This window comes from Gobius niger (assembly GCF_951799975.1).
Source record: "Gobius niger genome assembly, chromosome: 13".
NCBI lineage: Eukaryota > Metazoa > Chordata > Actinopteri > Gobiiformes > Gobiidae > Gobius > Gobius niger.
This window is the reverse complement of record NC_136864.1, coordinates 29,515,243-29,542,943: the sequence shown is the minus strand read 5'-3', so window position 1 is coordinate 29,542,943 and position 27,701 is coordinate 29,515,243. Positions and strand designations below refer to the sequence as shown.

The following is a 27,701-nucleotide window of genomic DNA, read 5'->3' as shown; positions in this document are numbered from 1 at the left end:
TCAATGATAACAGTTACTTTACACAAAACGTCCAACAAAAAAAAGCAATGAAAACGTGATTGAAAACACATCAAAAACGACTAAAACTTGAAAGCAAAAACAAGAAAGAAGCTTGGATCAGTTTTGTAGGTCTTAGCTTTCAAATGAGGCGTTACACTGGCCTATAGGCTGTAAGCTCTTAGATTTGGGTCAAACTGAACTGGAGAAAATGGGCTTGGCTAAGGCAGGGGGTAAGAGGTTTAACTATAGATGTAATTGTTCAAATAAATAATATGCACTCAAAGCAGACCAAACATGGCCCACGAGCCCTTTCATCCGGCCCACAATACATGACCAAACATGATATGCTATTGCGAAGAGTAAACACTGTTTTCACTGACATAAAGAAAGGCGATGTGGGTTTGTTATGTAATCTAATTTGAAATGTCCATAATAGAAGCTGATCCGGCCCGCTTGGCAAGTTCAAAACCCAATGTTGCATCCAAAAGTTGATCATATCCTTAGACAGTAGTTCCCAAACTGTGAACTCTGCAGAGTGACTCAGAACATGAAGTGGGAAAATAAAATGATAATCTGATTAAATGATGGCACTTAATTTACCGTAATATGGAGACGATTACACCACCCACAGTGTTAAGTAGTATGATGTAAGTATCAGAGTGTGGGCTGGCGTTTGGAGTGCAGAAGAGGATCCACTCCACCTGAATTAGCCCGTCCATTTTCCTCCGCTTTATCCGGGGCGGGTCCCAGAGAGGCTCAGACTTCCTGATCCACGCACACCTCCTCCAGCTGTTCAGGGGACCCCGAGGTGACACCAGGCCAGCTCGGAGACGGTAAATCGAGAGCTTCGCCCCCCGTCTCAGCTCCCTCTTCACCACGACAGTCCGATACAGCGACCGCATCACTGCTGACGCCGCACCGATCCGTCTGTCCATCTCACGCTCCATCCGTCCCTCACTCGTGAACAAGACCCCGAGAGACTTGAACTCCTCTACCTGAGGCAAGGACTCCCCACCGACCTGAAGAGGGGAAGCACCTTTGTAGAACCATGGCCTCGGATTTGGAGGTGCTGATCCTCATCCCGGCCGCTTCACACTCAAACCGCCCCAGAGCATCTGAATTAGCCCATTAAAAGTAATAATTCATATGTATTTTACTTGACATGTGCTGCCCTTGTTTCTCTTGCTTCTAGGCCTCCATCAGTGGTGTAAACCATTTTGAATGCTTACATTCTGTTTTGTTTTAAAATGTAACATGTGTTAATACCACAGAAACTCATCTGAACTCCAGCTTAACTCTATCATTGTCTAACTCCATCTCCAATATGTTTGAGGATTACTGACATCTGGATCTGATCTGATCTAAAGAGCCACTCAACCTCCTGCCTTTTGTTCCTTGTTGCCAAAATATATCAAATGAAATGATTTCCTTTTACTTGTTTGTTTGATTGTTTGTTTCTCTTTTATGATCAAATAATACACAAACAATGATGAGAAGAATGTTGACATTTTGATATTCTGATCCTTTACATTCTGTTAGATTTTTTTATGTATTTTTTATCTTTAAAGTTATTTTTATTTATTCATTGTATAAAAGATACCTCTATTCACTATTAGTTGTTTGAACATCATCCGGTTCTTAGATCCTGACTATTTTGCACTATTTTGTTTCTTGAGAGCTGATCCACTGTGAGCTACAGTTAGTCATTAATATTCATTAACCTCTAAAGTAGCCAGGAATTGTGACTATTAATCTGCACCAATGGCCTCTGTCTCCAACCAACAATCGTTTTCATACGGGCAGGATGAGTGAACCGAAGCAGACCTATTACTCAGAGGATTGAACAACAAACATTTTGGTTATGAGACACAGCTCTAACCCACTGTATCTTTTAAAATTCTGATTGATTCTGATTAATTATTCATATTTTACCGCTGCGCAGTCAAAGCACTTAACTCTGATAAGTGAATGAATGAGGAATTTGTGTTTTAAATATTATGATTATTTATTTATGACTATTTTATCTTTCTTGATTGTGAGGGCTGATTTGAGACCACTGTGGAGCTGCTTATTTATTTATTTATTTTTTCGTTGTGCATTGTACAATGACAATAAAGGATTCTGATTCTGAAAATATTTTGAATGTTATCGCTCAAACCCCTCCACCAAGTTAAGGTGGCGGTTCCAGGAGGGGTTAAAACAAATCAATACCTTAAAATTCGTAAGACCTATTTTTCTTTAAAAAATAATAATAATAATTTAAAAAAATATATATATATATATATATACACACACACACACACACCCTGTACAGTTAGTAACAGCATTATAAACTCTGAAATGTATCAGTCTCCCGCTTAAGCAGATTTTTGTGACTATTAATACTTTGCAATATAAATGTAATTATTATCTTTTCTTTGTTGTATGTGATTGAGGGTCTGAACATTAGTGCTTAGTTTATTAAGCATTTTATTTTATTGCTCATTTCAAAGCATGTACTTCCAGCTAAATCTGCTACACAAATAATAATTAATCGTAGTGTTGACACAGTGAAGCCTTTCTGCTTTGTGTTTTGAGTCTGGTAGAACAAGTCCGCATTGTTAAATCAAACTTTTTTTTTCCCAAATCAAAGTGTTACGATACTTCTCTCACGTAGCGGTGTGCGCTGTTGGTCCGTATTCCGCAAGCACGTTTACGTCAGCTTGCTCGGTTTAGGGCGCTATACTTAGCAACAGTTACGCAGATGTCGTTATGGAGACTGTGGCGAGGCTTTCAGCTGGTTAGCCAAACATCCACAGCAAAAGACATGAGCAGAAAAACCAGACGGAGAAAACCATAACACTGCAACTAACGCGGAAAACTGTGGATTTTAGGTAAGTAAGCCTGCGTTCTAACTTTACTCCAGCAAGATGTGTTACTCCTTGTCAAATCGGCCGAATTATGAATGACTGTATGGGCAAAATTTGAGCGTTAGCGGCAGAAGCTAGTTAGCTGTGATGCTAAGCTACGTTAGCCTCCGTGAGCGGTTAGTTCACACCAGCTGCTTGAAAGTTGGTTGCTCGATTTGGACACGACTTGTCCGCGGCGTTTTTGCGTCGGCTTGGGGGCAAACACCGAAGCCTGCTGTTGAAACACATTGCATATATTCCTGTTTCGCAATTCCGAGTCCGTAGAAACGTACAGACCGCTGGTAATGTCGAGCTTTTTAGGCCAACGTTAAATGAACGAGCTGGCCCATTATACACTTGTGTTCTTTGGCCTAAACCAAACTTCCTGTGTCGCTGGAGCTCCGTGACCGCCTCGCCATCGAATGCCTCGCCACCCCAAAAGACCACCGAGTAAACTTGACCCTTTCACACCCTTCGATAACATCAGTCGCCCTGTCCATTGAAGCTTGTGTGTGTAATAATCTGCTGCAGGCTATTTGCTAACGTTAGCTTCGATGCTAACTGAGGCTCATTTTCTCCCAAGTAGCCTTCCCCCCCCCCCCTCCCCTCCACACAGATTGCTCTTTTTTATGACTTTATTGTTCCCAGTCCTGATCTAAAGAGGTTGTGTAATGTAGCTGTGCCTCGGGTGTGACATTAGGAGTGAGGTCGCTAAGTGAGGCCCCCGTTAGTCGTGTGAATTTGAGAAGTGTGGGTGGTGAAGAGCTGCAGGCCTGTGTGTGGACAGAGCTGAAGTGACCACATCTTACATGCCAACCCCCAAACTTGCACCATTTACCAACAGCTCCACCGATTCCCGAGCATTAAACTAGGAGTTCACGTTTCCTAGCACTGCACCATGTTGATGTCCGTGTGTCACAGCTCGACTGTCAGCCAGTATTGCATAATGCTGTGGGGTCGTGTAGTGTGCCTGGAGGGATTGTCAAAGATTTCTGTGAAAGAAATTCCGATCTCAATGACGTGCTTTTTTTGTTGTAATAACGCCGTTGTCTTGTTTCCTGATTTAACGTTTGAAGCTGAAAAGTCACCAGAACGAAAGGGCTGCTCAATTGTTCACAATCCAATCAGAATTGCAATCTGCGAATCGTCATGACTGCAATTGTTTACATCATATATCAAGTGATAAACTATCCTGTCTATATTCTGAAATGCATGTGATTTTTGTACTTTGTAGGGCTGCAACTAACGATTAATCTATGGACTATTTTTACGATTAGTCGTTTGGCTGTGAATGGAGGAGGACAATTGTATTTTTTCAATTTTTTTTATCACATAACGCTAAAGTGGCGACGCTTGAGGACGTGTTGAAGGAGTAAACTTAAAGCCACACCGTGTAGAATTTTAGCCATTTAATAAAATTGAAATGTAAGCTTTTATTTTATGACAGATATTTTCATCATTGAAAAGTACCTCACGGATGTACAAGCAAACATTTATGAGGCTCACCCCTCCTAAGATATGACTGTAAACTTTACTGGGAGTGGGTACGTCTCCAGCTCGTCTCCATGGAGATGTGACAAAAGGTAGAAGAATTTGAGATTTAAACAGTTTAGTTTTTGATCCAAATCCACTCTTTTATTACACACAGCAGTAATAACATGCGGGTCATTAGGAGCATGTTTTTGTTTTGCCGCATCAGTATAGTCCAAAATGTTACGCAGTGTACCTTTAAAGAACAACTAACCCCAAAATCAACTTTTTTTTCTAGCTAAGTTGTATAAATGGGTATCTTATAGTGTTGTCTACATGTATCTGTCACTATTTTAATTATTTAGTGCATATTTGTTGAAATCCTGTCTTTGTGTCCAAAACCGTCTGTGTGGCGCCATCTGCACCTTATCGAGTGCATTACATGCTTTACTGTTAGTCACCTTCGTGATTAGCTCTGAGCGGGGCGCTTACGTCAGCAGGAGGGCGCCGACGTCAGCGGCCTCTCTTCTGTGGAGTATAAAAGCAGCCCACTCCGCACACGCCCCCGCAGCGAGTTGGAGTTTGGAATAGCGAGTGTCTTTATATCGATTTTCAGGTTTGCGATTTATTAGCGTAGCTTTTAGTTAGATTTATTACATAGCTTTTAGTTAGATTTATTAGCATAGCTTTTAGTTAGATTTATTAGCATAGCTTTTAGTTAGATTTATTAGCTTGTCGTAGTTTAGATAGTTATTAGATTTAGTTGTAGTTTAGTCTTAGTGAGAGATTAGTAGCATTTAGCATAAGAATTAGCTAGGTTAGCTGTATTTAGTGTTCTGTATTGTGTAATATTAGGTGTAGTGTTGTAGTCTTGTTTGTTAGGATGGGGAGAAAGTGTAGTGTTGTAGGTTGTCATAGTTCTGTAGGTTTACATTACTTTCCTCAGGACTTAGAAATTAGGCGCCAGTGGCTGCGCGCAATTGGCCTGGGGGAAAACTGCGAACTCCCGCCTCGTGCTGGAGTTTGCAACCAACATTTTGCTTGCGATTCCTTCGCCAACTCCTTGGAGTTTGAGCTGGGCTACAGTAAGGTTCTTCGTTTGAAGAATGAGGCAGTCCCCACCCTTGCTCTTCCACGACTGAGCCCACCGACACTGCTGCCCCGCCAGCAGGACGATTTCAGGCGCCAATCTGAGGTGAGTGAGAATAACAACCTAAAACTGCTACTAATGTCATGTAAGTAGAATTTCGATAGTGCACGTTGAAATAGATTGTAGTAGTGTCTCAAACAATGCGGGATCTGGCGTGTAAATAAACTATGCACTGGGTGAGGCTTGTGGCTGCGTGTGCTCCAAGCGGTGCGCCCCGCACTCGTTCACTTGACTTGGGCAGAGAAACAGCAGTCTGCATCCATCAGCTGCCTGGCAACTCTCTAACCCCGCTCAAACAGAGAGCAATGAACCGCATGAGACGGTGAGCTGACAGTTACACCGCTGTATATTATGACATGTGAACTTTTATAGCCTTTTGTAGCTAGCGGGAGTGGCTAATGCATCAGTCTGCACAACAAAGTTACGCTGAGACCGCGCGTAATTGTGCTTGAGACTGAGCACCAAACTAGTCTACATTTTCGCGATGACAGTAGCTTTCATATTTGACAGCAGCTGCGCAAAACGTGAGTGCATCTACAAGCTAACCTATAAAGCTAACGGATAGCTATCATTTAATGTGTGGCTAAACTGACCGGGCAGGTGCCCGTGGCTCCGCGCGCGCTCGTGTGATATGTGATCGTGGTCAGTGAGGGGCGAGAGGGCTGACCACTCCAGGTGGACCGTATGGTTATTGGGTGCTCAGGTGCTGGGATCCATATGTTGGCTTACGTTCACTAATCTGCATTAGACAACAATTAAATGCACTAAGGAAATGTAACACATTACCCTTCTTCTGTAGTGTACATTTTAAAAATAATATGTATTTTTACGTTTTCAGCCAGTGACCAGAGAATTTGGCTGCCAGACTGATCCAGTCATTGTAAGGCATGCAAGTGTCCAGGCCAATGTGAAGCCGAGCAGGCGAAGCAAAGGTGAAATCTCTTTTTATTGTTTATACAGTCATTTTATTTCTAAAAACACTCTGTTTTGTGTAAATGATAATTACGGCCATTTTTAACATGTTTGTTTATTTTGTTTGTGTTTTGTACAGCTACTCAAGCCCGGACCGCTTACACAAGCGTCGGTTGTGGTACTGAGGACCTGATGGAAATCCCTCTTCCTGACAGTCCCAGAGCAGCCTCTACACCTTTAAAAAGGAGAAGGTGTGAGGTGTCAGCGTCTGACCCCAGCTTCCACATCGATGACAGTGCCAGCACTGTGAACTGTTCAAGGTAAAAAGGAAATCTAGCTTTTTAATAGAAAAAATATATACAGCGTCCTGGTTTTTTGAGGGATGAAATATCCTTTATTTTATATAGCATTCCCACTGAAGTCCCTCCACACAAGGACAAAAAATATATTGTTCACGAGGACCAACTGCTGGAGCTGTTCAGGCGCTGTCCTGTCTGCACTGGTCGTTGTGCTGTGGACACCATCACAATCGGCACACTGCTTCGGGTCACTCAACAGTGTCCTCGCTGTGAGTTCTCCAATCAGTGGTCCAGTCAGCCCATGGTGAACAACATCCCAGCTGGAAACCTACAGCTGTGTGCTGCTGTGCTGTTCACCGGCTCATCCTTTAGCCAGATTTCAAAGGTACAGCACAAATTATTTTGTTTGGATTTTGTTTCCATCTATTATCAGTTGATAACCTATTTTTTCCTTTTATAGTTCTTGAGGGCCTTCAATATTCAGGGACTGTCAGAGCAGTGCTTCTACAGGCATCAGGCAAAGCTCCTCATCCCTACGGTCAACTGGCAGTGGAAGCTGGAGCAGGAGGACCTCATCAGGGAGGCTCTTGAAAGCGGCTCTGTGTCACTGGGTGGGGACATGCGGGCAGATTCACCTGGTAAATACATTTCATTAACATTTATCAGAAGTAAAAGTCAGCTAACGTACAACTTGCATTCGTGTAGGACATTCGGCCAAATATGGCAGTTACACGATGATGAATCTCAGTAATAACAAAGTCATTGACATCCAGCTAGTCCAGGTAATGGAATTCAAGGAATGTTTCAATATGTAATTTGGGATCACTCTGTGCATTTCAGCACCTAATTTATTTTTTTGTCTTATTAGAGCAATGAGGTTGGAAACAGCGTGCGCATGGAGAAGGAGGGCTTTGTGCGTAGTCTGACCATGCTGGAAGAGAGGGGTGTCAATGTGGAGGCCATTGTGACGGACCGACACACCGGCGTTCAGAAGTTTTTAAGGGAGGAAAAGAAGGAAATCAGGCACTACTTTGACCCATGGCACATGGGAAAGGGTATGCATTTGGGGAATGCTGTGTAATATTATGGTTATTCTGCATTTAGTAAATATGTATTTTAAACTCTAGGAATTGGGAAAAAAATTGATGAGCTCGCAAAGAGAAAGAGCACCCAGGACGCTGGCCAGTGGAGAAAAAGCGTGGTAAATCACCTCTATTGGGCAGCTTCGACTTCCTCCTCGGGACAAGAGGCTGTCGCTAAGTGGACGTCTGTGGCCAACCACATGCAGAATGTGCACACGCACGACAATGCCCTGTTCCCTCGGTGCCTACACGGGCCTCTGGTTGGGGAAGGGTCAAGAGTGTGGCTCAAACCAAGTAAGTTTTGCATTTGTTATCAGTAATACTGGCCCTTTACTCATTGTATTTTATGTACATTTCAAAAATGTAAGGTTGGCATTGTCATTCGAAACAAAAACTGCTTTACAATTATGTCATGGTAATTTACTCTGTAGGCACAGCAGCATGTGAGAGGCTCAGTGACATTGTGTTGGCTCCACGCTTTGTGAAGGATGTGGAGAAAATCAGCCCGGTGTACCACACGTCAACCCTTGAGGCCTTCCACAGCCTGATAATTAGGTTCTCCCCCAAAAGTGCAGGCTTCTCCTTCAGAGGAATGTTAGCAAGGTAATACATACATACATTTAAAAAAAAAAAATGTTGTGTGAATCTGTACCTAAAAATGTTGTAGGTTGCAAATTGCTGCCCTGCACTACAATGAAAATGCTACAAGGTCACATGCTACAACACTTGAAGGTGTACTGCGGTATGCGATAGTGTACCCAAAGTACAAACGTGGCGACTACACCGTGCGAGCCTTGAAGACCAGAGCTACCTCAGGTATGTCACATTAAAAACAACACAACCAATGCTTTTACAAAGACAAATGTTTTGTGCTTTGTTTACAGTCTACATTGACCAACTAATGGCCCTGCTGTTTGAAAGTGTGGTTGAGGATCCTCTCCCATACCAGGAGCACACAGACAAAGTACCTGTGCCTGAACCACTCTGTGCCCAGTATGAGAGGCCAGACAAGCAGGAGGCTGTGAGCAGGCACAGGTCCAGATTTTTCAAGAGGACATAAGGTGAGCATGTTAAGTTTTGGCTTGATTATTTTGTGTGGCAAATATAATACGTAGATTACATAGCTAGTTTATAATGCTAGGCTATAGTGCTAGTTTAGCAAATGTAGAATAAGTAAGGATTAAACAACAAGAAGCTGTGTATTACACAGGTTTACTGCACAACGCAGAGTCAGTTTTTTCAGATGATTTATCTAAAGCGACTTCCACAACAATAGTAGCTTAATTTTTAATCATTACTGTGGAAATTGCTGCAGTGGAGTGATATAGAAGATGATTTTCAGACGAACTGTGCGATTACAGGGAAATAATGCACCAGTTACCATTAGAATTCTCAGATGATTATGGATTGACTGTGGAATATGCATTATTATATTTTCAGACTGGCCTGGCAGTATGGAACACAATCTTTTCAGAATGCAGACTGTGTTGCCTGAGAGAAGTGGCTAACCATGAACCAAAGTCCAGTGGATGAAAAAAGCCCGTGTATGAGTGGTTTTCTGGATTTTCCAGCTTGAGGTGTGTGCAAGACAGGACTGGCCACTCATTTGAACTGTCATAAGTACCTGTAGGTGAGCACATCACAATATTGCTCAACTCGCATTAAAATTCTAACAAATGTAGCATAGGAGTATTGTATTTTACACCAGTAAGTGGGAGAATCGTTTTTAGTGTTGACCAATAAATGCATTTGTTGACACCTATCATTTTGTTTATATTACTATTTCCCCAAGTGGTTTATATTTCTTCTCATTGAAAACAGTTTTTTGCCTTATTGAGGACTATATTTTAAATGTAAATTAGAATGATGCTAACACATCTTGCACGCAAAAATGTATGCTGAGTTGTAACAGACTTTTCTTGTCCATGCAGAGTCAGAGGTGGAGAAAGAGGTGGAGAAAATGCATGCAAACCATTCTTCATGTCCACTGTATGTATCGGATCACACGGTGATGCATTTGATGAGTATATTGATGACAGACTTCCCTTTTAAAGTAATTCATGTCTTAGTGTGTGTTTTTTTTTTTATAACATTTCAATTCACATTTTCAGACGACCTCTCTATCGGGCAAAGAAAGAATGTTTCTGGAAATGGAGGCACATTGGACAAGGACAGTCGCCAACCACATATAGAACGATGGGAGTAAACATTGCAATATGAAGAATTCTATAAGCTGACATGCCACTGGACAACATAGTAGATGAAATCAATGTTCCATGCAAGATTTAATTGTAGACACTGATCAGCAATCCAAGAACAAAATGAAGCCTTTAGCTGTTTCTGTCAGATATTTCACAGGATGGTTTGGTGAGGTAGAACCAGCACCACTTTGTCTCTAGAAGCTGAAAACTTAATGGTGCATGTGTAATTATTTTAGTTGGTATTGCTGGATTGCAGGTTCTATAATGTGATGTCACACTCCCCAGTGGGGAGGCAGGAGCCAGTTTTTCATATTAACTGCATTACACTTTCACAAGTTGCAGCCAAAAAAATAAATGTATGAATTACAAAAATGATCACTAATTTCAGTCACTGGGTCCATTATCTTTCTTATACAAGACCAAACATTTCCTCAAAAATGAAATAATTGTACCTCTATATAACATTATAGGCCTTTAGAACACTAACCTGCAACCCAACAACTGTATAGCCATAAGAATCAACTTTGTCTCCCGTGCATTGAGAAGACCTGCATGTATGCATGCATGCAGCATACTGTACATGAGCTACTGCTACTTGGTTAATTTAAGCCATCCTGTAGCTCAACTGTGGATGCAAGAATTCAGCTTTACTGCTATGTTTTTAATGCCTTTCCCCCTCAAAACTGTAATTATATCAATCTAAAAGGCGTATCAAAGTTTGATGGATGATCGAGCCACATTTAAAAATTCAGTTCAGTGTGTTCTAGTTCTGATTCCATAAATTAAGTATTAAACAGTCAAGTTCGATATTGTATGGCAAGTATTAATTTAAATTGTATTTGTTCAATTTGTTTATTGCACACATCTAGGTAGACTAAGTGAATAGAGTACCACATGCAGCTTGATCCTCAAATGAAATATAAACTGTCATTATTGATTGATTGATATTGTCGTTGTAAGGTTAACAAAAGAAAAATTGCATTGGGTAATTGCAATGTTGTAAAAGCCAGGAAGTACAAAATTAAGTAAGAAAACTTACCAAAAAAATAAGATCTATCATTTTCACTATTTCAACTAAATAAGCATACATGTAAAGACTTTATTATAGCCTTTACTCATCATTTAGTGGTAGTTCAGTGCGTGTGTAACATTGGTTAAACCTGTAATTCACTAAATGTAGTAATAATAGAAATGACTCTGTGGACCCAAGAGCCTAATGTTACAGACCCTTAGTTAAGCCTTTAGATAAACATGGATGATTTATCTGCTTTATCTTCAATGACCAACCGAAAACTATTTTTAGGACAGTGTTCTTGCACAATATTTTTTTTTTTATGTGACATGTTTTGTGCACTTTGCTGTGAGAGAAATAAAATAAAGCTTTGTAATACATATAATCAAGTCTCTATACCTCACACATTCTCTGCTTGTGACACTGAGATACATCTGCAATGCTTATGTAGACCACAGTGAAAAGTCTACATCTAAAATAGATCGGTAGATTCTGAAAGCAGCCAGGACAGTTACGTTTGGTCCCTTAGCTGCGATGCTAACATCGATCTAGCTCAATGCTAAGCCGTTAGCTTTGTAAATGACAGCGGAATCACTAATAAAATAACCCCGCGCCTCAGAGCAGTCTCGGGTACAAGGCCGCTGTCTGCCACGATGCCTGTCCTGTGTAAAGAGAGCTGTAGAGCTGTCTCACCATGTTGCTAAATAAGTTAGCTCGCTGTGCTCGAACTTTGTTTACGAGGAGCGTTGCGAGTGCATCGTTAGTCAAATGACTCAGGCCTGTCAATCAGACCCCGAAACCCCTCCCACCCCTCACCCCTCCCGCGTGCCCCTTAGTCCTCCAGGCAACGCCCCTTTTCTGTTGAGATTTTCAAATCTGACACTCTCAGGCTGAGCCTCTGGAAGGGGGGGTTAGATACCCTTTAAGGTAAATGTTTGCTGGAGGCGCTAATTCTGCTTCTGATTGGATGGACAGAGACAGATATTCATGAAATTTACAATGTACAAAACACTACATACACTAACTATAAAAACAAAGTAGGTTTTCATCAAAAATACTACTACTACTACTAAGTAATTTTTGCTCTATTTGAGTCTGTGTGGACCAGAAAACGATTAATCGATTACTAAAATAGTTGTCGACTATTTCATATTTCAATAATGGATTAGTCGTCGATTAATCAATTAGTTATTTCAGCCCTAATATATTTGCACCTAAAATTAAAATTGTGGTTTAAATGCCTTCACTACTTTCATTGTTTTGTTCTATTTCGTATTGAATAAAACCTGCCTTGTTGCAAAAACATAAAAGTCATGCTTTAAGTAGGAAGAAATGTACATCATAACATAAGGACAATCGAATGCGGGGGTAGCTAACATCATGCCCAAGGTGTGTTAAAACACTCCTAAAATAATGCTGAAATTATTGTTAATTCCATTAAAAATGCATTGGGGAAGAACTCCCAGGCCCCACGTTTATTTTTAGGAAAAACTACAGTATTTGTATGACGCAATGTTTGAGTTTGGGTCACTCTGAACAAATGAATCAGTTTCATTCGAGAACCCAAGCACGATTCACAACCATCCTGTTTTGACTACTCACAATGTCACTCAAGCGTTGACACATGACACATGAGCTTGTTTTCACGCTTGACAAAGAAAAAAACACTCTCCAATTGGTATCAGTCCCAAAGTTTGAAAGCTATGGTTGAGTTTCCGTATACAACACCACGTATATATTCTGCTCCAGACTAAGGGGAGGTTTACAATGGCACAAAGCCAGTTCTTGTTTGGCCTTGACAGTGGTGACTGTAAGTGAGTGCACCCTGAAGTCATAGAAAGCTACTTGTGTTGCAACACATTCATTCAGCATCTGTCTATAACGATTACATACAGTGATCAGTTCATTCATCCCGATCGTCAAATGAATGGAATAATAAGAGCCAGCTGTTTAGCGATGATCTACTATCTGTTAAAGGTCATTATTGGGGCAACAGCGGGAAATATTCAAGCCAATTAAACGTGCTCAGCATTGGTAAAAATGTATGATTCTCTGAGTCTAAAAACGAACATTAACATTAGCAGTCAGAAGATGAACTATGGAAATGCTCTCACAATCCAGAAAACAACAATGTAGCCAACATTCATTTTATTCAATAATAGCGGACAGAATAAAAAGTATAACAGATCTCTTCCTTCCTTTCTTCCTCTTGTGGAAGGATAAGATATTTAATGTGTACAGAACCAAATATTCCTCTCCAATCTAAAATCCTGATTGTGATACTTGGCAGCTCAGGCCAAACCCCAGCCCCGTCCTCCGCTCCGGTGCAGACGCTGTGGCTCTGAGAGGCTGGGTCTGAGGCGGCCTGTGTTTTCTGGACCTCGGCCCCGTGTGTCAGATGGGGCCCGCTCCTGTGACGTGTGGGAGTGTGCGTGCACGCGCTCTCGCCAGCCCGCGCTCAGAAACGGCCCATACAACTATATTGATTTCTGTTGACACTCTCTGCGCAGTGGAAAAAAGCAAACAGCCGTGTACCAAGAGTTAAAGGCACAACAGCAGAGCGGGCATTTTGACGGAGGAGGCAGCACGATGTTAGGGGGAAATGTGATGTTAACTACCGGCTTAAATACCAACTTAAACACGGGAAATTCCATTATAAGAACAGACTTGCTAGCATGCCGTTAACAAAAATGTGAAGTTCAAATTCAAGGCCTGTCTCTCCTTTGTTACAATCTCATCCGTACACACATAGTTCACGTAGGGCTGCTCGATTATTGAAAAAATAATAATCACGATTATTTTTGTCATAATTGAAATCACGATTATTCAAACGATTATTTGTTACCTTTAAAAAAATCCATCAAAAGAGTGACAAAAATCCAGCAAAAAAAAAAGACAAAAATCCAGCAAAAAAGTTACAAAAATCCATCAAAAAAAAGACAAAAAAAACATAAAAAAATGACAAAAAAACATTTAAAAAAAATGACAAAAAAACATTAAAAAAAATGATAAAAATCCATCAAAAAAAACATAAAAAAAATGACAAGAATCCATCAAAAAAAGACAAAAATCCATCAAAAGAGTGACAAAAATCCATCAAAAAAAGACAAAAATCCAGCAAAAAAAGTGACGAATATCCATAAAAAAAAAATGACAAAAAAACATAAAAAAAAACCCGACAAAAATCCAGCAAAAAAAGACCAAAATCCCAAAATTAAAAATTAGGAAAAAAAATGTGAAAAACAAATGTGAAAAAAAACATTAATAATAATTTTAAAAAAAAATTATCGATTTTTTGCGATTATGCTAATTTTTTAATCGTTTATTGTTGCAATCGAAATCGTAATCGAATTTCGATTAATTGCACAGCCCTAAGTTCACGCCATTTAGCTAACGGCTTCCCGGACCTGCTTGAATCAAGAGTTCCATACCCATACAAATTAATGGTGAAGCCAGGCCCTATATTAAAGTATGGCGAGGTATGACATGCTCGTTTTAGGGCGTTTATATCATTTCACAATCATTAGTAAATTATACAATGATGTTTAGTGGCCATTAAGTGTGAATCCAACCCCAGGATTTAGCATTTATCTCAGAGGACACTTTTATAAGCTAATTCTTATGTAAAGTAAAACCTCAAAAGCTCTGTACATTCAGTAATTATTTTCAACTAGGCTTTGACCTCACCTAAATGTGGTGACTTAAAACACCTGGATCGTTTTATAATTTAGGATGTTTGATGGCTAAATGATAACGGCTATAGAAAAAACACAGTGAACAATCACTCTGCTAACTGTCCGCATACCTCGGGATTGAACACCGCTTCTCCTTTTTATTTCTACACTCACACAGACATTTCAAATCTTCACACAAAATATCAAAGCTGAATTACCCAAAAGATGTTTTCGGCCTCGATAACCATGCGTCCGCTTTAAAGCCGGACATGGCTAAAACTGTCTGAGCTGGCTATTGATTTTGAAGCATAAATTACAAATCTATTCGCAACTCGCAGTTCAGAAAAATCCCAATTAGACACGGCTCCGAGGGAAATGAAAAGCAAAGCGACCCGGTAATGGCTGGTTGGGATGTGCAGCCTGTGGTTTTGGAAGCACATGTGGCCCTTAAAGCCCTGCTCTTTACAGCTCTTGGCTCCTCAGTGAGAGGTGGTCTGGTTAACTCTTGGGTTGATCACGCTATGATTATGGATCATCTGAAGCCTTAGACCTTTTTAGTCTTGGTTAAGTACCAGTGCAGCCCCGGTTCACTCCTCACATTCACCGTTTAATTGGAGATTTTTGGGGGTAAGAAGCGGCTCTTTGGTTTCAGAAGCCTCTACTTATAAACAGACTACGTAGCTGCACACGCCATGACAGCAGCGGCACAGTGGAACGTGTTTGATTGGAGTTTGGATCCGTGAAAGTGGGTCATTTTGCTGCGTGTGGCTCACTCGGGGGCAGACTCCACTTTTGGCGGGGGTTACACGGGCGGCTTTGTAGGTCAGCTCCTGGTTTGACTTCGTGAACAGGAAGTAGGAAGACGGGAGGTGGTGAAGGTGAACGTATGGAAAAGGAAGCAGCGGGCGAGGCTTCACAAGACCGACATATCCTTAAAAGTCTGGAAAGCTACGGCTGCAATCGCAATCAAATAATCCAAATCAAATGTAAAAGAGCCGTGAGATAACTCTCGAAATGTGAGCGATAACCCCAGGAATCGCCATTTTAATACAATATAGCTTAGTTTAGTGTAGTGAGCTGATAGAAGTCTGTGTGAAAATGTAGCGATGATTTCCTGGTGTCCACTGTGCTCCTGACGGCCGTGTAACCACAGCCAGTGCAGTTCAAGTTACAGCACAGAACAGAGCCGCTCTTTCCTGTGGACGGACGAGCATCGAGTATCTAATGCAGTCTGCCGGTCGCCTCCCTGAATCATTCTTACATATTTTATCTTCAGCCATGCGGAAAACAATACTCGTCAGAACCAGAAGTACGGCACCAAAATAAAAGCCCGAAAAATGCATTGGATTCCAACTGACATGAAACCTTTTTAAAATAATGACACTGCTCGACTATTTACCAGAGACTGACCGATATATCGGCCGATTTAGCACCCAAAAAGGCCAATATTTCTGGGACCGAAAATGTTTGTCAAACACAAGTTTCACCTCTTATCATTTTGAAGTGCAGAATCTGGAGAATTCAATCGCTGAGTTAGTTAGAGTTAGTTTTAACCTCCACTATTGTGTTTTTGATCGCTGCGCAAAATGTCACGGCGAGTAACAATATGCTAATGCTAACAACTAATCAAATCTGGGACAGAAACTATGATTGGATCACCAAAAGTAATAAAACAAAAACCGTCCAGTGCTGGAGCGGCCAGGGAATTTGTTTTAACAGGATTATAAGACCAGACATTTGGAAAAAACAGCCAAAAAAGCCTAGAGTATCGGAATCGGCCAATTAACATCCCACAATATCGGCATCGGCCCATATCGGTCGGTATTTACTGTGTAAGTTGGTCGGAAATACAAATATTAGTTTCTTAACATCTTAACCTCCACCTAAGCGAGCTCAGTTTCTACAGTTTGGCCTTACCCAAATCTAAAAGCTTCAGGACTGGGGCTTACAGACTATAGGCCTGTGTAATATGTCATTTGGAAGCTAAGCTAGCCCTGTTTTGTTGTGTTTTTGTAACTTTTGCTGCATTTTTGTAGCATTATTATCACGTTTTTTTTTTTTTTTTGTGGCATTTTGTATCCATCCGCCACCTAAACCCTACACAAGCATCTTCAACTTTTTACTTTTGTTGCTTTGAAAGTTTATTTAACGGTCATTTCCCATTTCCTGTAAGATCTCATTTTGGATTCTGTCTTCCAGGAGGGATTTCATCGATGGTCAGAAGCCCCGTCTGGACCCGCCTTCTGAAAGTGACGCTTCCAAATGCGACGGCCCACAGCGTTCCGGCGGAGCCCCGAGCGAGCGCAGCCTCTCCGCTTCATATTTTAGCATGTTAGCGTACGGCTAACTGTCCCCCATCTCCATCTCTGGCCCCTCGAGGGGGAGCTCTCATCTCCGTACCGCTGCTCCCCCCTCCCAAAAAAAAATCATCCTTTTCATTCTTCAGTTTCTCATCTCAGCTTCAGCTTTTATTTCAGGCGCTACTGCTCACGTAGCCTCATCCTCGTCTTCAACTTCTTTCTTCTGCTTCGTAAGCCAGGCAAAAGTTTTTTTTTCCCACGACGCGCACAGCTTCTCAACCGGACACAGAGGTCGAATCCCGACGAGGCGCAGCGAGCCGCCCCCTGAGCAGCGAGGGCCGCAAGACGGTCGTTCCCGGTGGTCCCCTTGGGTTTGCATGGAACTGGCCTAACCGTGGAGAAGCCGGGCTACCACAAGCTGATGGACTTTGACAAGCGCGGAGTGGGCGGGGGAGGCGGGGGAGGAGGAGGCGGCGGAGGAGGAGGGGGAGGTGGTGGTGGTGGAGGAGGAGGAGGAGGGGGGGGGAAGGCGGAGCCAGAGGACGGGAAGAGGATGTCCGGGAAGGGCGGCAGCCGCTCGTCGCACGGCCGCGGCTCGGGCTCCAACTCCGGCGTGCTCATGGTGGGGCCCAACTTCAGAGTGGGCAAGAAGATCGGCTGCGGGAACTTCGGGGAGCTGCGGCTGGGCAAGAACCTCTACACCAACGAATACGTGGCCATCAAGCTGGTGGGTGTTTTCACGGGGAGGGGGGGGGAGCGGTACAGCCAAAGAAAATCTTCACACAATGAAATCACAATTTAGATTTACTTCCAATTTGTGTATATACTGTCTTTTAACCTCTTAACCGCCACCTGAACCAAACACAACATCCCCAGTTAGGCTTTACCCAAATCTAAAAGCATCTTGAATAAAGTGTTCAAATATCAACAAAAAAGCCACAAAAGAGTGACAGAAAAGTGATGAAAAAGTGACAAAACGCAATACAAAAGCATGAAAAAATGTCAATAAAGTGACAACTCAAGGATAAAGATCAGTTTAAATTAGTTTTGTAGGTCTTAGCTTTCAAATGAGGCGTTACAATGGCCTTTTAGATTTGGGTAAATCTGAACTGGAGAAAATGCATTTGGTTATGGCAGGGGTTAAAAGGTTAAAGGCTTCCATCTGGGTTCAGTCCTGGTATTGTCCTGTTCCGCCCTAACCCTCCTTTAATCTAGGTTAAGTCTGACATTGCCCAGGTTTAGACCTAATATAGACCCAGTTTTTATTTTCATTTCGGACCGAGTCCTTGGATTTGGATTCAGTCAGGTTCAGTCCGTGATATTGTCCATTGTTAGACCGGGTTCGGTGGAGAAACGTGTCAGTATTTGAGATAAAACATTTGACATGAAAACTACTGAATCACAATGACGATGTAACCATTGTCACGGAAATCACGGAGGGTCAGTCACAATAAAAGGGTTCTTGTGAAATACCTATTTATTGCATCCAAAATCAGCTCGGCACAAGTGAAACCAGTAAGTTGCTTGCTTGTAATAACATAGGAATCTGCCACATAATAACACAGGTCATTTCTGCATGAGTGAACCCGGTCATAAAAGCTGACTGACCTGCAGGTAAATACATTTCGCTATAATTCAATACATGTCACTCAGTTTGAATTGAAATACATTTAAATGTGACGGCTCTTTTCAATTTGTTCATGTGGGAAAAGTTCCTCGAAATTCTATATACTCATCCAGTCGTGTTCTTTTGCAGGAGCCAATCAAGTCTCGAGCGCCGCAGCTTCATTTAGAATATCGCTTCTACAAACAGCTGGGAAGTTCAGGTGAGCTGTCCTTGCTTTGTAACAGTGCTTTTCTATAGATCTGGCAAAGACAAATGAATAAAGAGTTGAGCTAACAAAATCCTCAACACGTCCCATCCCTGAAGAGAATAAAAGCCAAACATTGATATTGTGTTTATGCTGTGCACAGAGGGCGTCCCGCAGGTGTTCTATTTCGGCCCGTGTGGGAAGTACAACGCCATGGTCCTGGAGCTGCTGGGCCCCAGTTTAGAAGACCTGTTTGACCTCTGCGACCGCACCTTCTCCCTCAAGACTGTCCTCATGATCGCCATACAGCTGGTAAACACGCCCGCTTCACTGTAGAGTTGAAACGCTTTTCCAAACCTGCCTGTTCTTAAGTGCTTCAGCTGGTAACTTCTTGCAATGCGTCTAACAATGAACAGGCATTTGTTGAGTAAGTAGAATGAGTCATGTCTTAAACAGACTGACCTCAGGCTGCTGCACCTGACAGGTCTTTATTCCAAGGCTACGTCACTGCAATCTATTTTGATGATTCACTTGCCATGACGAGGCAAATGAGTGGCAGTTGTTTTCATTTCTGTAATGGTTCCTCTAACGTTTTATTGTTCTCTCCCTTCAGATCACCCGAATGGAGTTTGTGCACACCAGAAGCCTGATTTACCGAGACGTAAAGCCGGAGAACTTCTTGGTGGGGCGGCCGGGCTCCAAGCGACAGCACACCATCCACATTATAGACTTCGGCCTGGCCAAGGAGTATATAGACCCTGAGACCAAGAAGCACATCCCGTACAGGGAACACAAGAGCCTGACGGGAACAGCCAGATACATGAGCATCAACACGCACCTGGGCAAAGGTGAGACTTCTGCAGCACGACGTGGCCCCGGGACACGGTTAGACAATCACGTTAATGAGCTGCCTTGCAAAAGAACAAAATGTAATCACACCTTTCATAATGCGCTTTGGTATCCTGCATATGGGACTTAAAACATTTTGGTGCCTTAGCATTGATATTTTTGTCCCGATCGTGTGTTTCTAAACGTATACGGCTTAAACACACTAAAGGTGCATTCAGACCAAACGCGGATCCCGTGGCAGGTGTGGGTGATTACTGTGTATTGTCAGCGTTAAATGTGCGCACCCGTCCGGGTGATGACTTGGCGTCGCAGCAGGTGCGTTGGGGCGGTGTGCAAAAAGCGCTCCACGTGTCAGCTTTTTACAGCAGGTCCAACATTGGGGGAAAATAAGGACAAGATCATCTGTCTGAACTTGGAGCAACATAACCATCTCTACTACGTCATAGTAGTAATGTTAAGGACAGTTTTAACAATGACACCATTGTACAACAAAGTGCTGACACCGTAGAAGAAGAAGCTGCTAAATTATAACACTTTACCTGAGGATTACTCCAAACTGCGTGAATGTATGAATGTAGTGAAATACTACTTCAGGTTTGTCGTTGACAAAGGAACAGCATTATAACATTTTGCATACGTCTACTTTATTTACCTTAAAGGAACAGGCCACCGTTATTCCATACTGAGATATGTTCTTACCTGAGCTTAGTCAAGTTGATGCTCACCTGTCATCAACGATAATTCAGTCATTTATTGTTAGACCAATAATAAGCCCAAATGCGTATAATCTTCCGCTCCAGCCAGTTCCTTCTGCAGACCGGACCTGCAGCAGATTCACTCACTCCGCTTACTGACTTCAGGACTGTTTTGGCCAGATTTGAATTTTGTTGAATTATCATCTTGGCTACGACCTCTCCTCTTGCATCTCACTGATCGCGTTGTGTTTCCAGAGCAAAGCCGGCGAGACGACCTGGAGGCTCTAGGACACATGTTCATGTACTTCCTCAGAGGGAGTCTGCCCTGGCAAGGACTCAAGGTCAGTACCAAGGACTAGCACTGTAAAGATACAGACCGAAACTAAAGGCTGTCTGTGTCCTGTATCTCAGGCCGACACGCTGAAGGAGCGATACCAGAAGATCGGAGACACCAAGAGGGACACGCCCATAGAAGTCCTCTGTGACAGCTTTCCAGGTCTGACGTGTTGATACTGCCTTTTTCTGTTGCAGCTTAGCAAAAAAAGTGCACATTGTATCCTAGCTTTAATGCCGTCCAAGATGACACTGTAATCCAAATATTATAGTCATTTCCTTTCTGGGAGACAGCAGCGGCTAAAGACAGGAGAAATATACAGGCGGATGTGTACACGTTACCATACCCGTTTTCTCAAAATGAGGTTTTATTCACACTGTTGCAACTATAGAAATAAAAAGGAGATGCAGCGTTTGATCCTAACGAGTGCAGACAGTTAGCAAGTAGGCTAGTCCGGGAGTTATAGTCTGCTAGCCTGCTCAATGTGCTTTTCCTATAGCCGTTAGCATTATCCATCAGTAATCGCAAACTATGAGCGATCCAGATGTTTTCAGCTGTTGTCAACCATCGACCACATCTCGGTGAGACAAAAGCCTAGTTAGAAACATAGACTGTAAAAATAATGGACGTCTTATGCTCACTCCTCCCCTTTTACGATTATGACCACGGCCGTGGGGGAATTTATGGCGGATTTACAGGCTCCCCCTCCCCAGCTCTGACGAAGCACGTTCCTAAAAAGGACATACAGGCGGGATTTTCACCGTAGACTCGGCCCTTGCGTGACGTGTAGCTCGCGCTGCTCCAATGCTAACAGTCCGAGCCTCATTAAGTACGAGATTTCTAAAATTCATATTACGAAAACCAGCCTGGTTTCATATATTGTGATTAACCCAGCGTTATCTCAGGAGGAAGATCTAGCCTAGTCTAGGTTTGAAAACATTGAAACCAGGCGTTAAAGTAGTTTTTAACGTGTCTAAACTCCAATGCTTTTCAATGGGGGCCTAGTGGCAATATGGAGGTACTACAGCAATGGCGGAGAAATGGCAGCCCCCACGTTCGTGGTCAAAAAGCAGGGCAGCCAGCGGCCATTGGTTAGAAATCATGAATGAATGTACAGGCCTTTGGACATTATACTTTAGATTAGCGTATAAATGCAAAATGTTTTTGCTTTTTGTGGGTTGGAAACACATCCAGTGGCCACAAAACATCGTCTTATAAAACGATAAAGATAAAGAAACCACAGAAATTATATAAATGCCATGAAAAGGACAAAGAAAATGCCTCCCCATACTTTAGTATTGCGCCTGGCTCCCCTATTCATTTGTATGTGGACAGGGCGTTCAATTTAAATGGGGTCTGGGATTCGACAGCTAACAGAATGTGTGCACTTGTAGGAACAGGCTCAGATAGCTAAAGGTATTTCTATGCTTTCTATGCTCGTGCAGCCATAGTTTGAAACTGCTATCTCTAAATGACATCATCGCCTGCAGTGTGTGGCCCTAAGGCTGTAGCTATAGCTTTAGGTCGTGCCCGTCCGTGCTTCTGCGTGAACATGTGTCGTGTGTGTAACAGAAGAGATGGCCACGTACCTGCGATACGTGCGGCGTCTGGACTTCTTCGAGAAACCCGACTACGACTACCTGAGGAAACTGTTCACGGACCTCTTCGACAGAAACGGCTACATCTTCGATTATCAGTACGACTGGACCGGCAAACCGCTGGTGAGTCGCGCTCAAAAACACAAGAAGCGACAAAAAAGCAAGAAAAATGTGACATGTCGGCAGTAACACAATGAAACACGTCAAATACACAACTAAAAAGTGATTAAAAGCAACAAAAATGTGTCAAGAATATGATGAAGACGTGACATAAACACAGCAACAACTCGACAGAAAGGTTTAGATCACTTTTGTAGGGCTTAGCTTTCAAATGAGGTTGCACTGTAAGCTCCAGTCGAAAAGATTTGTGTAACAGGAGAAAAGGCGGGGTTTAAGAAGTAATAAAATAAAACTTAAAGGTGCATTATGCAACTTTTTAAGCAGAAAAAAGGTTAACGTTAGCACCTATTTGACCTGTCAGTGACCCAGCAGTTGTTTGGGTGGTTAGCATGGCACCTTTACTTTCCACCACGGCGGCCTCTATGACACTCAAAAGTGTTTCCATAGTTACGGTAGACATTCCATCCAGAAAACCTACCAGAAACCCTAAAAAAAGCAACAAAAAAAGCAAAATCTATAGTTTTCAGCTGCCATTTAAACACACACAGTTCATTTCTCAGCTGCTGCCCAAACGGTGCCCATTGTCTATGGTGATGATTGATGCGTGGATAGTAAAGCTTGTGTCCTCATGTGCAGCCCACGCCCATCGGCCCCGTGGCCACAGAGACCCCCCTGCAGACGAGCAACAGAGAAAAGGCGCCACAGACCAAAAATCAGGTATGTCGATCCCTTGTACAACACGCACCGTCTAACCAAGTCATCGATAGCTCTTTGAACTCTGTCCCTCCTGCTCCTCTTCTTTTTGGTTTCTGAATTGTGCTCTTGCTCCTCTCTCCTCTGTCTCTCTGGCCCCGCGTTGGGCCCCTGTAGTGGGCAGAGGGCAGGGCGTCTCAGCCCACTCCGCTGCCCCATCGCCTCACTGCAGACAGGCTGGGAGGCTCTGTGCAGGTACTGGGCGCTCTCTCAGGCTGTGTGTGTCTGCTACTGCTGCTGCTGCTGCCCTCTTCAGGCCTGTCTGAGAACACGCCTGGGCCCCTCTGGCTTTACAATCTGCTGTGGTGGAAATGACTCAAAGCACCAGTCGTTGTTTGATTAGAGTTGAGTTGAGCAAAATATCAAGCCACTGCATCAGGGAGAGGAGGGTTATGTTGGTTATGTTTCCTCTGATTGTATTTTTTTTTGGATCAGATTATGATAGAAATGTTTCACACTGAAAAGTCAGCAAAAGTGACTTGGGCAAATAAAATGCTTCCTGTCTCTGAGAGCCAGAGTGTCGACCATCAGGACCAGGGGACCGGCTCCAGTTTCCCTTGTGCAGGGTCATCGCCTCGCCTCTTTAAGTCCACCAGGACAGGCCCTGCCTCTGGAGCTCACAGCAGAGTTTCATTCATAAACATCTTTTCATCTTTGCTGATTCTCCCAGCCACTATTTTTTTCTTAATTGATAAACTGGACTAAACATTGATTCAGTCTACAAACTAGAGTCTCTCTCATTCACTTTATTTGAATGAGTTTACAGATGAAGGATTTTCTAACTGGGTTTAAAGATGCGACCCGAGTTTCCAAGTAGTAAATGTGTGTTTGAACTTGATGATCCGATCTGTGAGGACAACAAGACCTCAGCACTGGAAAGAAGTCCTGCTTGGTCAGGTCTGAACAGGGCCTGTGTCCGCTGTCTGTGCGTCTGCATGTCCCTCCGTCTCTCATTATTTAGTCACACACAGGTCATTATACACGGACGTCGGTCCAGGCTCTTGTATTTGCTCAGTTCATGCAGGAGAGGTGTTGATGTTGTCTGCCAGGGCTGGGTCTGTTGCAGACTGTGTTCGTCAGTAGATTTCTCCATGTTACAAGTCGACCTTTTAACCGGATCTACTATGGGCCGTGTGTCTCAGATGTCTCCGCTCTGGGACTAAATGAAAAAAGAAAAAGAAAAAATCAATATCTATGCCTGTTTGTTCATTGGGTGTTGCTTCTCAGGTGATGAATTCCACCAATGGGGAGCTGAACACAGACGACCCCACAGCGGGACACTCCAACGCACCCATCACAGCCAACGCAGAGGTGGAGGTGGCTGATGATACCAAGTAAGACTCTAATGCTTTTTAGAAACAGTTTAAGGCTTATACCTGTATTGACTGCTTCAATGTGCATCTGATCATTTCTGTCACTACTCAAATATGAAGCAAACTTTTACACGTAAACAGTTACTCAGTATTTTGGCGACCGTTGCTAAAAGCTCAGATACGCACTAATATACAGTGTTTTTCCCTTAAAAAGTTTCATAATAAAAGATTCTCTCAGCACATGTGTTAGATTCTGTTTATGGCGTTGATCAGTGGTTCCTGTTCCACCTCATAAAATATTTGTATATTAGTGTATGGGTGAAACTTGGAAAATTAGCATATCGTGAAAAAGTTAATTTATTTCTGTAATTCAACTTAAAATGTGAAACAAATATATGATATAGACTCAAAACCATCATTGACGTCCTCCATAAGGAGAGAAAGGCTCAGAAGGTAACAGCAAAAGAAGTTGGATGTTCTCAAAGTGCTGGATCAAAGCACATTAATAGAAAGTTGAGTGGAAGGAAAGGAAAAGTGTGGAAGAAAAAGGTGCACAAGCCGCAGGGATGACCACAGTCTGGAGAGGATGGTCAGGAAAAGGCCATTCAAAAGTGCGGGGGACTGAGGCTGAGTCAGTGGATCAAGAGCCTCCACACACAGACGGATCCTGGACATGGGCTTCAGACGTCAGATTCCTCTGGTTGAAGCATCCTGGTCCTCCATGACACCTCAGCAGTGCCACAGGCTGAGAGCATCCAGGCCACGCAACTGCATTAAGGCAGTCATTCAAGTAAAAAGGTCCAAACTAAGTACATATGTATGATTTTAGTTTTCAGAGGACCCACATTTTTCTGTTTAAAATCATTTATTTATTGATTTCATGTAATATTCTCAATTTCTGAATTTTGAATTAGGGTTTTTTACAAGCTGAAAGCAAATACAACAAACAAAGGCTTGACATCTGTCACTTTGCATGTAATGAGTCTATATCATATATCAGTTTCAGTTGTTTTACAGAAATACATGAACGTTTTCACGATATTCTAATTGTCCGAGTTTCACCTGTATATTTATGTTGCTCCGATCATTTTTTTCCTGCCCAATCCAATATCTTGAGGGACTAAAAATAGCAAAGCATGTAAAAGTTCACACAAGCGTGGCTTTAGCGTCTGCAGAGCCCACACAGCCGGTTCAAACTGACGCGAGACATTCTCCGTTTGTCTTCCAGGTGCTGCTGCTTTTTCAAGAGGAGGAAGAGGAAAGCTCTCCAGAGACACAAATAAAAAAAGAAATCACCTTTGGCCGGGCCGTTGTCTTTTTACCTCTGTCTCCTTGTACCTCTGTCCCTCACACAAAAACCCTCTTTACGGGGAGCCCAGTGGGTCCAAAAAAAAAACCAAGAAAGAAACAAACTCCCTGTCCGGCTGTGGGCAGACCCCTTCCACTGAGGAGCTTTAAGTACAGACTGGCGTTTGGACTGGAGCCCCACAGCGCGGTGGACGAGCTTCAACCACCAACAGCTGAAAAATGAATGAACACTTCTCGAGAGGCTGTAACTTTTGTTTTCTTTCATTTTCAGATGATTTTTGTTTTTGTTTTGTTTTTTCCTTACTGACTGGTTCAGAGGAGTTTATTCTGAAAAGTTGAACAACAAACCCATGGACGCGCTTATGGACCATGACCTTTTTTTTGGCGAAGACTTTACAACGGAGACTAAAAAAAAACTGGAATCTATTCTCACACGCGCGAATGAAACGTTTAAAAGATGTTTATGTAAGAGACTTGTCCGTTTTAATTTGTCACTAAAAAACATCGCTCTGTCCTCTTTTGAGTTGTTTCAAAAGTTTGCGTTTTTGTAGCTTCTTAGTGTGATTTCCTCCAAGTGTCATTTTTTTTTTTTTTTTAAATAACTTGTATTTTTAATTTTCTTTTCTTTTTGTTGTTGTCGGTTTCTTTGTTTTTTTTCTCTGGGTTGGAGGATTAAACGTCGCTATCCCCATTCAAACAACCAAACAGAATAAAAACATCATGAACATTTGCGGGTCTTGTTCCCATAATGCACCTGTTCGGAGTTCGCTTCATTTAGCTGTCGGGACTGGATTTCGAACTTTTTGAGAGATGTTTTTTCATCCTTACTAGCACGGCCCGTCTCACTGCATTTGGGTGATTTGCGAGGCACAAATTTGGAAAATCAAAGACAAAATCGACTTTTTGTGCGGATTCAAACCAACCCACACTTCCTGTCGCTGTTCGGAGGCAGGGCGACTCCTTACATTTATATTCAGTCCAAAACGGCTTATAAACACTTACTGATGATTTACTTTTACTTTAGAAAGCTCCAGAGTTGCCTTAAAACGCCATATTTATCCCAGGAAGTGGAGACAGATAAACCACCTTCCTCTGTGCACTGGCAGCGCTTCTGTTGGAACAAAGCGGCGTTTGCTGCATATGCTCTGCACTTTGTTTTGTTCTTGACGCGCCCTCGTTTTCATATAAAAGCAGATCGGGAGAGGGCGTGACTGCTGATTTTTCCTGGAGACTATAGCCGTGTAAACAGTGCCTTAGTCTGCTCAGGTTTCCTCTTGTCTGCCTCCATCTCACCTGCAACATCTACATTAAAGCGACTTAAAGCCCAGACCAAGCCCACCTGCGCAGAGCATGTGGATTTTTAGATCATAACGGGTGACGTCCTATCGCCTTTTTATTCATTTTTCACTCAGAAGTTCGTACATGTATCAGGCGAGTTGATGAAACCGTGCGGCTCAAGCATCTAATGTAGTGCCCACACTCGAAAACACACACACCAATTCACACCAAGCACACGTTCCCCGCAGGAGATGATCATTTTGCTGTAAATGGGCCTTTTTGAGTTTCAATTTCAATGTGATGATGTTCCCTGGTCAACAACGTTTTTAAATCCTTTGATGGTTTCTTCTTCTACTGCCGTAGCGATTATCGTCCATTGTTTTGAAGGCCATTATCCATCGGCAGGCCTTTTCTGAGTGGTTTCTGTGTGTGATGACTAAGTGTGTTCATCGTGACGCCATGAAGCTGCACGTCACTCTCCTGCCCAGCCTGGTCCCTGTGTCTCTGTCACTGTTTTGTCCTTGTATAGACATTATTTTAAATTGCACAATGGAAAGAGTCAATGCGTTTTTTTAAGCCTTAATTATGCGGCGTCTGAGTTCACGGGGTATGTTTTAAACAAGTTCAGAGGCAGCAACTCGAGAAGAAGAAGAA

At 42.6% G+C, this 27,701-nt stretch overlaps 1 protein-coding gene across 3 annotated transcripts; it reads left to right on the top strand.

Annotated features, from left to right (window-relative positions):
- Positions 1-2,740: 2,740 nt before the first annotated feature.
- On the top strand, positions 2,741-26,404 carry LOC306973251 (casein kinase I-like). Of its 3 annotated transcripts, XM_079570156.1 has the most exons (12): positions 2,741-2,873; positions 16,888-17,715; positions 18,745-18,814; positions 18,963-19,111; positions 19,413-19,647; positions 20,599-20,684; positions 20,755-20,839; positions 22,250-22,398; positions 23,032-23,112; positions 23,266-23,343; positions 24,376-24,482; positions 25,690-26,404. In XM_079570156.1, exons 2-12 carry the CDS (start codon positions 17,410-17,412, stop codon positions 25,742-25,744), a joined length of 1,401 nt encoding a protein of 466 aa, XP_079426282.1. In that variant the 5' UTR covers positions 2,741-2,873; positions 16,888-17,409; the 3' UTR covers positions 25,745-26,404. The 3 variants fall into 3 exon arrangements, with proteins under 3 accessions (XP_079426282.1, XP_079426283.1, XP_079426284.1); XM_079570157.1 differs by lacking the exon at positions 23,266-23,343 and having other exon boundaries at positions 25,690-26,398; XM_079570158.1 differs by lacking the exon at positions 2,741-2,873 and having other exon boundaries at positions 17,504-17,715; positions 22,253-22,398; positions 25,690-26,402.
- Positions 26,405-27,701: the final 1,297 nt, after the last annotated feature.